The following is a 10,000-nucleotide window of genomic DNA, read 5'->3' as shown; positions in this document are numbered from 1 at the left end:
TGCCAATAATAACAATGATAATAACAGTAATAATAATATTAACTGTGTTTCAGGTTGTACAACATGCACGTGGACGACGTGGCAGACATCGACTGGGACAAGGTCGCTGACTCTGTCGGGTGAGTTCAAAGGTCAAACTGCTGTTGGGGGGCTCAGTCAGCTGATCAAATGCCTTGTTTACACCTGGATTCATAATCCAGAGTAAAAACGACGTTACTGCAGGTGTGATCAGATCTTTTTATTCATCTGACAGGACCTTCAACAATCACAGCTGTATCAGTCACTGTAGTTTTCATGTGTACCAGCAGGACCTGGCATGTGTTCATGTAGTTGTACTACTTACACTACTGACAGTAGTATTTCTAACTGTAGTACTGACAGTACCTCTAACAGTAGTACTTGTACCTGTAGTACTAACAGTACTGTGTTGTTTTGTTTCAGTAAAGTGACCTCTGTGTGTGTTCAGAAGACTTTCCACAGACTCAAAGTCTCCAGAGTCCCCAACTGGACCCGTTTATCCTATGGAGGTCAGTACTGCAGTACTTTATCATACTAGAACACTTGATCTGAAATACTTTATCATACTAGAATACTTGGTCTGAAATACTTTATCATACTAGAATACTTGGTCTGAAATACTTTATCATACTAGAATACTTGGTCTGAAATACTTTATCATACTAGAATACTTGATCTGAAATACTTTATCATACTAGAATACTTGGTCTGAAATACTTTATCATACTAGAACATTTGGTCTGAAATACTTTATCATACTAGAATACTTGGTCTGAAATACTTTATCATACTAGAATACTTGGTCTGAAATACTTTATCATACTAGAATACTTGATCTGAAATACTTTATCATACTAGAATACTTGGTCTGAAATACTTTATCATACTAGAATACTTGGTCTGAAATACTTTATCATACTAGAATACTTGGTCTGAAATACTTTATCATACTAGAATACTTGGTCTGAAATACTTTATCATACTAGAATACTTGATCTGAAATACTTTATCATACTAGAATACTTGATCAGGTTTATGTTTTATATATTTCCACCTACTGGCAACAGAAAATGAATTCTAGTTTACACAAAGCAACAGACCGCTGCTCCTCGAGGGGTTAAATCTACAGTACTTCTCTGTGTGTAACTTCCTGTTTGATCAGTGTTTTGTTTTTTTTATTTAATTGCAAACATGTATGTACAGACATTCATGGAACACGTTTCTTCTACAAAAAACAAGAAACAATTAAAACCAACAATTCGACATCGTAACCAGAATATAGACTTAAGTAAACTGAACAGAGGCTAGTCTGTGTGTAACTTCCTGTTTTATAACTTCCTGTTCACTCAGAGATCATCGACTTCCTGCAGCTGAAGGTGGCTCCCGTCCTGGAGGACAGACTGAAGACGGTCGGCAGCAGAGCAGAGACGCAGTGTGAAGACATGGACAAAGAGACGGAGACAGAGACGTACCTGCTGAGTGACATCTTCACTTCAGAGGACGATGACGACTTCATGGAAGTGCAGAACACAAGATGAACACAAAGACGAATGAACGGCAGGCCCCGCCCCCCGCGGCGCTGTGATTTCCTGTCACACTGAAACATGTGGAAGCAGATCGACACCTGAGATTCAAACAGGCTTTTATTTTGAAGGACCTGGTGATGTACACTCAGCGTCTTTTATTTTGAAGGACCTGGTGATGTACACTCAGCGTCTTTTATTTTGAAGGACCTGGTGATGTACAGTGAGCGTCTTTTATTTTGAAGGACCTGGTGATGTACACTCAGCGTCTTTTATTTTGAAGGACCTGGTGATGTACACTCAGCGTCTTTTATTTTGAAGGACCTGGTGATGTACAGTGAGCGTCTTTTATTTTGAAGGACCTGGTGATGTACAGTGAGCGTCTTTTATTTTGAAGGTGGTTTTGACTTTTTATAAACAGCTTTTTTGTCGTCATGTGTCTGAGTTGCTTTCATCAAACTACCATCTCAAGTGTGATCGATAATATTGATCAGAACAGCGTGATCGCTCAGGCTGCAACTAATGATTGTTTTTATTGACAGTTAATTGATTAATTAATTAATTAATTGATCTTGTCACAGTGTTGTCAGGTGAAAAAACAAACATGGACGTCCAACGAGTGTTTTCTGTAGCAATTCTGTTAAGTATTGATTAATTGGTCATTTTATGATTAATGATGATTAATTAGTATAAAAATTTGTAATTAGTAAAAAAGACAAACTGATTAATTGATTAATTCTGAATAATTCTGATTGATTAATTCATAACTGATAAATAATCAATTAATAGTTGCTGGTCTCATGAATTTTCTAAAACCTTTAAAAGGAGTAAAAAGATTTAATCTGTTCTTTAAAGGTTCTCTAAAGAGTTTTCTTTGGTTCTACAAACATTCAGACAAACATGGACAGTGACCTGATCACATGATCACCTGATCACATGATCACCTGATCACCTGATCATCACATCATGATTCATCACAGAGGAAACACGTTTAAAATAATGTTTAAACAGAACGTGTTGGTTCCGAGTGAAGAGATCATTTATGCAAATAGAACATTAAAGGGTCACTTCAGTGTTTTTCGATCAGTGTTTGTTTTGATGAGGAATCGAGAAAAAACAAAGTTTGTTTCCTTGTTTGTTCACAGGTCATTGAACTCAGCAGCTAAAATAAAATAAGGAAAACTAAATCAGGAAAGAAGTTTATTGATTCATGTTTCAAAACAAGTAAACAAAAACAGGAAAACAAGTCAGTCTATTTTTTTGGAAAACAAAGAAAAAACAACCTGTTTCCAGTTTTGATATTAAAAAAAAACAAAACGATCAGTTACCTGATTTTCCTTCATTGATTGTTGATCAGTTTTGATTTTAATTCTTGATTTTCATTCAGAAGCAGATCAAAGAAAACAAAACAAAAAATAAGAGATGAGTAGTTTTCTGTTTTTCTTTTTCTAAATGTGAAATGATTCAGTTTTTCTCATTTTAAAAAATCTGTTTGCGTCCGACACTGAGGCGAGGATTGTGGGTAATTTAATCTGATGGTTCAAACAGTCCCACATATAGAAACTTTGCTCAGCAGCAGTGCAGTGTGGGTAGTGTAGTCATTTGTCAGTGACGGCCTGCAGGCTACTCGTCCTCTTCATGACGTTGGGGACAAACAGGAGTCCTGATGCTCGCTCGATGGTTTCTATGGGAACCAGGAAACGCTCCAGAGGAATCTTCTCATCGATCGGTTCGTTTGGTAAAACGTACGACCGAAGCTCCACCCCCCTGCCGTCCGCCTGCTCCAGGATCAGCACCTGAGGAGACATAGGACAGGTGAGCTCACCTGTCAGCTTATCATCATCATCGTCATCATCAGATGGACTCACCTTGAAGAAGTGCGTTGGCACGGCGACATGGTTTCTTCCTAAAACTTGATATCGGACGTAAAGTTTCCCATCAGCCTCCTGCCTGAAACACACAAACATACATGGATCAAACAAGTAACTGATTAATTGATTAGTGGAGGAAGTGATCAGCAGATTAATCCATAATGACAATTATCGGTGCTCCACGTTTCAAACTGACCAGATCGTGACAGGATTAATTCATCAATGAAATAATCAATAGTTAATAATGAAAACAAAAGTTTAGTTCCAGCCCTGTTATTGATACGACCCAGCTGAAGCCCCGCCCACACTGCACTGAGACGCCACAGAAGACGCAGCGGTAAGGAGGTTACCTGGGCAGGTAGAGTGGTCCGGTGCAGACGTAAACGTTCAGGTAACGTTTAGTCAGAGAACGACACATTTTCTCCAGATTGTTCCACGCGTTCTGGTTCAGGTGAGGGTTCTACACACAGAGGAACACAGAACATTAAATCATGAGTCGTGACCTTCAGGTGAGTCACAGGTGAGTCACAGGTGAGTCGCCAAATAAAAACAATAATACAGGTGTAAGATTTTCATCTGCTGTAGTCGGTTCCTTTTCTTCTTCTGGACGCTACGACAAAACTTTCATTTTCATTTTTCTTGTTTCATGGCGAGACGTCAAAATTCGACGTCACCGACTTCCAGGCCGTTAAACACAGACTCAATCTTTGATAAATTATTATTATTATTATTATTTAATATTCCAGATGGTAGCCATGTCGTTATGACGAACGCTGTGGGAGGAGTCAGTTCAGGCGCGGGTCTACGGGATCGCCCTAAACGACTGGGAGACGTTTCTGAACTTTTATTTTTCGGACCCTAATTATCTCAACTTTCATTTCAAAACTTCAGAGTTTGATTCAAAACTTAAAACTTTATTACAGTGAGTTTTTTTAACTTGTCTCAACTTGTTTTAAAAATAAAAATCAGAGCCTGTTAACTCACAGAAATACATTTATTTATCATTAATATAGTAAATATAGTATTTAAAATGTATATATGCATGTATCAAAATGAAGTAAGATGGAAATGGAAGTAAACATATTTAAATAAAACATATTAACTCTGCCAACATCTATTGATGAGGTGAATTTGATCACGATGCCTCGTCATTTCTTTGAAAACTGATCTAGAACACTCCGGTTCTCCAGGGTTCTTCTACCGACAGCAGGTTTAACAAACTGACTGGAACCCTGACGCAGAAAACACTCCGGTATAATATTTGCTCTGGCTCAGTGGGCGTGGCCTAAGTGCGACGCAGAGCGGTTACTCTGCAGACCTCAGTGCTCTGAGGAGCGACAGTCAGACGGTGACGATGATGAGGACGAAGATCTTCTCACATATTTTCACATCACTGACAACAAACAGAAAGGTAGCGGTTACCTGTGGAGAGACATTGCTTAGGTAGAAGGTGTCCTCCATGGCTTTCTGACTCCATTTGTGATTGGCTGCAGCAGCGAGGTGACCTCTGTCGAAGCCACTCCCCCTGTAGTCTGCGTTGGTTGCTCTGTGGAACATGTGGACGCTGACAGGAGACAAAGATTTAAAAACTTGAATCCAATAATTGATCCTGATCACAGCTTTACTTCCACCTGACCACCTGACCGCCTGTCTCACCTGTTGTCCTCTTTGAACTCGCAGTACTTCCTGTCTGACGGGCCGCTCAGGAAGGCGGGGTTCAGCCTCTCTATTACCCAGGATGCAGTGCGTGTGCGCGGGTCGTACGAGGTGACATAGGACTCTCTGGTCTTAATGTTGGCCAATGAGGGGAAGCCATACTTCATCAAAACACCTGAGCCACCTGGACTCACCTGGACACAAAGACACACGTCGTTTTCATTACCGATCCATTTGTTGATTATTTCCTGTTAATCAATTGATTGATCCTGTCACAACCTGAAAATGATTGAAAAACACGTCCGACATGTTTGTTGTTATTGATGAACTGTTGTGTCTGTAGAAACACTGGATTGGTTTGTGCAGTGACCCGTCAGCAGGCGGCGCCGCTGCACATTGTCATGACGCTCAGGTACGTAGTGGAGGCGCACGCCGGAAAATCATTCAGCCACTTCCTGTCCATTTCAAACAGGAAAGGAACTTGAGTTGTTCTGTTGCTCTTCACATGTTGATGATGTCGTCTTTTGTTTTTGTTGTTTAAACATTTCATTTTTGTTTTGTGATTTTTTCAGTTCAGTTCAATCAAAAAGTAAAAAAGGATTAGTCAGTAATAATCAGAATAATGATGAAGAGTGTATATATATGTATGTATATGTATGTATGTATATATACACACTACTGGTCAAAAGTTTTAGAACCCAGTTTTTCCAGTTTCATAGAAATGTAGTGGAGTCAAAAGTACAATATTTATCTTTGAAATGTAGCGAAAGTCTGAAGTTTACAAAAAAAAACAAATACTCAAGTACAGATACTCAAAACGTACTTAAGTACAGTACTCAAGTAAATGTACTTCACTACTGTCCACCACTGACACACACACACAGACACACACACACACACACACACACATACACACACACACACACACACACACACATAGACACACACACACACACACACACATAGACACACACACACACACACACACACACACACACACACATACATACACACACACACACACACACACACACACACACACACACAGCGAGCCTCACCGGAAGTTCTGACGCCTGGACCGTCGGTACCGGAACCACCGGGACGGAGCTCAGCAGAGCGGCTCCCTGCTGCTCCTCCTGCCGCCCTTCGACGCTCAGCAGACGGACACCTGCAGCTCCGAGTCCCGCTCCGAGCAACAAGGTCGCTGCGCTGCGGCTCCACCGCTTCATGCTGCCGATTAGCTGCTAATACAGGCGCACTCTGATGACGTCACAGAACGGCAACTACTCTTCTTCTTTGTTACTTTGTGGTTGTTGGCACACCGCCACCTGCTGGACAGTAACTGTACCTGTTTCCTCTCATAAACACAAGTGATGCAGACGAGCTACAGAACAAACTGACTGACTGACTGACTGATTGATTGATTGATTGATTGATTGATCGATCGATTGATAAGAAGTTAATAGCTCCAGTCACTTTTATGGTTGATTACAGAAACATGTAGAATTGATCTTCACCTTGAAAACCATCACAACACATGATGAGCTGATCACAGATAATCAATGACACTTCAAACACACAGAGGATCTATAAACCAGCTGATCAGCTGATCAGAGGATCTATTAACCATAGCAGAGGGTCTGAGGATCCTCCTGCAGTGAGTGTGTGTGCTGAGTTAAGTTAACTCAGCACACACACGTCTTGCTGACGTCGGCACGATGAATAAACAGACGTTGTATGAAGAGCGTTTTCTCATCGGGAAGATGACATCAGCATTTGGTCAAACCTTGTGTTGAGACGATGAATCAAAGCGCAGCCTCTCTGCAGCTTCTAGCTTTATTTGTTCAGGTGGAATCATTCTATCAGCAGACGTCTCATATCTGTGGTCCAAATTAACACCTATTTATTTAAAATGTGATAAGAATAAGACGATAAAAAAACAATATGCTTGACCATCAAAACAGCTTCCTAACTTAGTGTGTGAATAAAATAAAGAGACACGAACCGTTCAAGTTAATGATCGTACATTTATTTCATATTTTAAGCTCCAGCACATGTAACATCTGCATGTTTGCTCACATCAGGAATCAGGATCTGTGCATTGATTCTATAAAGAGTAGCGCAGTCAAAACGCTCCTCAGTACAAAACTCATTCATGCTTTTTTTTTTTTAGAATATATATACAACAAAATAATACTATAAATAAAACATGTCCACGTAAAAACTGCATATCCTTACGGGGGTTACAAGTATATGTTAAATTGGTAATTATTGTAAAAAATATATAAAACATGATTTTCATCTTGTTAGTCTACTGATCTAACACAATCCATCCTTAAATTACAAACAACTTTTTAACATCATAATGCACCTTTGAAGAGTAGCGTGGTCGAAACACGCAGCGGCAGGCGCTCGCTCGCTCGCTCGCTCGCTCGCTCCTCTGCAGCAAGTCAGAAAATATGCAACTGAGGAAAAAACTCAGAAGTAAGTTTCTGTCTGAAGTCATGACAGAAACAACTGGAGACGCTGCACTAAACTCAGACACACCTGCATGAAGTGGATATTAACTTCACTTACAGTCCAAACACACCAACAACCGTCCAGAACCAGAACTGAACTCTGAGGAAACGTTTACTAATGGAGCAGAGCAGAGCTTCATTAGCTAAACCGCTAAAGTTAGCTCCTTTGTAAAAACACCACAGCTCACCAGCTACTAGCTAACAGCTAACGCTAACTAACGTTACCTGATCCTTTTCCAAATTCAACACTGATTGGTTGTCCAGATGGAGACTGTTCACGTGCTTATGGCTAACTAGCAAATGCTAAATTAAGTCAGTTGATACATTTGCTGGTCGGGTCTGTGACTTATAAGCAACTAACGTTTGCTAAGCTAGCTAGCTAGCCTGTTAGGAGTCGGCCTCTGGGCTCCTCACCTGTGCTAACATACCTGGTCAGGGCTTACGTTGCTAATCCTGAATGTCATATTTATAAAACAGCTGTTTTTAATATATTTACTTGAGGTGAGTTTACCTGAAGACCAGTCCGGACTCAGTGTTCAATGTATCGATCCACAGTCGACCCGTCGCCGACGGTGAAATGGATCACATAGACCCGCGCTCTGGCAGACCACGTCCCTGCTGTGGGCCGATGCTTGTCACATGCATTTACAGACGTCAGGAGTCGAATGCTGACGCACGATCTGAGGCCGACGGCGGCGAGACGTATGCGTGCCGTCTGGGTGGTCAACATGAGATGAGATCTAAGTCTACTTTATAACAATTCAATATTTTTCTTTAGCAAAATGTCTCCACCGTTATTTTGTACAAACACACAATGTAGATCAATAAACCGATCAATCATCTGTCAGCTGATTGACCTCAGCAGCCTGATCAATAGTCAATGACAAGTGAAACAATAAAGATTCAGTTGAAGTTACTTTTTCTCACATTTTATTCAAATCAAACATCAAAGAATCTGAATGATTAACAAAAACAGTGTGTGTGTGTGAGTGTGTGTGTGTGTGAGTGTGTGTGTGTGTGTGTGCGTGTGTGTGTGTGCGTGTGTGCGTGCGTGCGTGCGTGCGTGCGTGCGTGTGTGTGTGTGTGTGTGCGTGTGTGAGTGTGTGTGTGCGTGTGTGTGTGTGTGTGTGTGTGTGTGTGTGTGTGTGTGTGTGTGTGTGTGTGTGTGTGTGTGTGTGTGTGTGCGAGAGAGAGAGAGAGAGAGAGAGAGAGAGAGAGACATTTAACCTACAAACTTTAAAAAACAAAGTCTCCATCATGATGTCCAGTTCATGTCATCCAATCAGAACGCACCACTGAGGTGATTTTTCATGAGGTCATTTCAGCCAATCAAAGAGGAGACTCAGTCTGACAGGAAGTGTTTACACATCAGAAGCAATCAGAATGAGCTGCTGATCATGTGACAGGATCAGTTCCTGTGGTCACATGTCATCATGGTCACCATGTTCAGGAGGATGGCATCCTCTTGTGGCGTTTACGAGTTCACGAGTTCACGAGTTCACGAGTTCTGTTCGACACGTCTCATAACTACGAGTTCACAAGTTCACGTTGAAGGTAGCAGGTTGTTACAAACTACAGGTGAATAACTGATGTGATGTCACATCTAGTGTCAAGACCACCTGAGATGAGTCAAGACCACCTGAACCAAGTCAAGACCACCAGAACTGAGTCAAGACCACCTGAATGAGTCAAGACCACCTGAGATGAGTCAAGACCACCTGAACCAAGTCAAGACCACCAGAACTGAGTCAAGACCACCTGAATGAGTCAAGACCACCTGAGATGAGTCAAGACCACCTGAGCCGAGTCAAAACCACCTGAACCAAGTCAAGACCACCTGAACCAAGTCAAGACCACCTGAACCAAGTCAAGACCACCTGAATGAGTCAAGCAGACCTGATCCAAGTCAAAACTGAAGTCTGTCATCCTTTGAATCTAATGAATCCAGCAACACTTGTTCAGTTATTTACAGCTGAGAGACGTTCTAGAGAAACGTTCGGAGAACAGATGACATCAGCTGAGAGAAGTTCTAGAGAAACGTTCGGAGAACAGATGACATCAGCTGATCTGACAGAGGAGGAGGAGTTTCACAGGAACAGAAGCTGAAGGCCGTTTGTTCAGCAGCGGTGGAGGAACGTCCAGAACAAAACAGACTGATAAAGAAAGAGGTGGAGGTTCGACCTGCAAACATGAAACTGGACGGCTTTTCTTCATCATCATCATCACTGAAAACTGACACCAGTTTAAATCTACACTTTCATCTGAGGGACGTGTTTCACTGCACACGAGACATTTATGTGACTCGCTGACTCAGATTTTAGATTCGGTTCCATTAGATCTCAAATCAGAGTTCCTGAAAATGTTCTGATGTAGCTGTTGCTCTCGTCTCTGCACCAAAATGGACGTAAGAAAT

At 41.3% G+C, this 10,000-nt stretch overlaps 2 protein-coding genes across 2 annotated transcripts in view; one reads left to right on the top strand and one right to left on the bottom strand.

Annotated features, from left to right (window-relative positions):
* Positions 1–1,568, top strand: part of LOC146319680 (transcription termination factor 1-like) — a 7,119-nt gene extending 5,551 nt beyond the window's left edge. Inside the window, exons 8-10 of the mRNA XM_084727702.1 lie at positions 54–119; positions 442–527; positions 1,369–1,568. Coding sequence (XP_084583828.1) covers positions 54–119; positions 442–527; positions 1,369–1,556 — 340 coding nt within the window. The 3' untranslated portion in view covers positions 1,557–1,568. The remainder of the gene's footprint in view (positions 1–53; positions 120–441; positions 528–1,368) is intronic.
* Positions 1,569–3,079: 1,511 nt separating this feature from the next.
* Positions 3,080–6,338, bottom strand: endog (endonuclease G). The gene is made up of 6 exons (XM_084729381.1): positions 6,127–6,338; positions 5,069–5,262; positions 4,835–4,976; positions 3,763–3,872; positions 3,410–3,491; positions 3,080–3,337 (listed from the first exon to the last, which is right to left on the bottom strand). Exons 1-6 carry the CDS (start codon positions 6,295–6,297, stop codon positions 3,140–3,142), a joined length of 897 nt encoding a protein of 298 aa, XP_084585507.1. The 5' UTR covers positions 6,298–6,338; the 3' UTR covers positions 3,080–3,139.
* Between the last annotated feature and the right edge of the window lie 3,662 nt (positions 6,339–10,000).

Source organism: Lutjanus erythropterus, chromosome 10, assembly GCF_056507025.1.
Source record: "Lutjanus erythropterus isolate fLutEry1 chromosome 10, fLutEry1.hap2, whole genome shotgun sequence".
NCBI classification, from domain to species: domain Eukaryota; kingdom Metazoa; phylum Chordata; class Actinopteri; order Lutjaniformes; family Lutjanidae; genus Lutjanus; species Lutjanus erythropterus.
This window is presented reverse-complemented; position numbering and strand designations above follow the sequence as displayed.

Excerpts from the sequence above, each read along its gene's own strand:
- endog (XM_084729381.1), bottom strand. The coding sequence starts at position 6,297 with ATGAAGCGGTGGAGCCGCAGCGCAGCGACCTTGTTGCTCGGAGCGGGA. Across the intron at positions 4,977-5,068 it reads GAGTTCAAAGAGGACAACAG|CGTCCACATGTTCCACAGAG; the intron begins GTGAGACAGGCG and ends GTCTCCTGTCAG. Across the intron at positions 3,492-3,762 it reads GGACCACTCTACCTGCCCAG|GCAGGAGGCTGATGGGAAAC; the intron begins GTAACCTCCTTA and ends TGTGTGTTTCAG.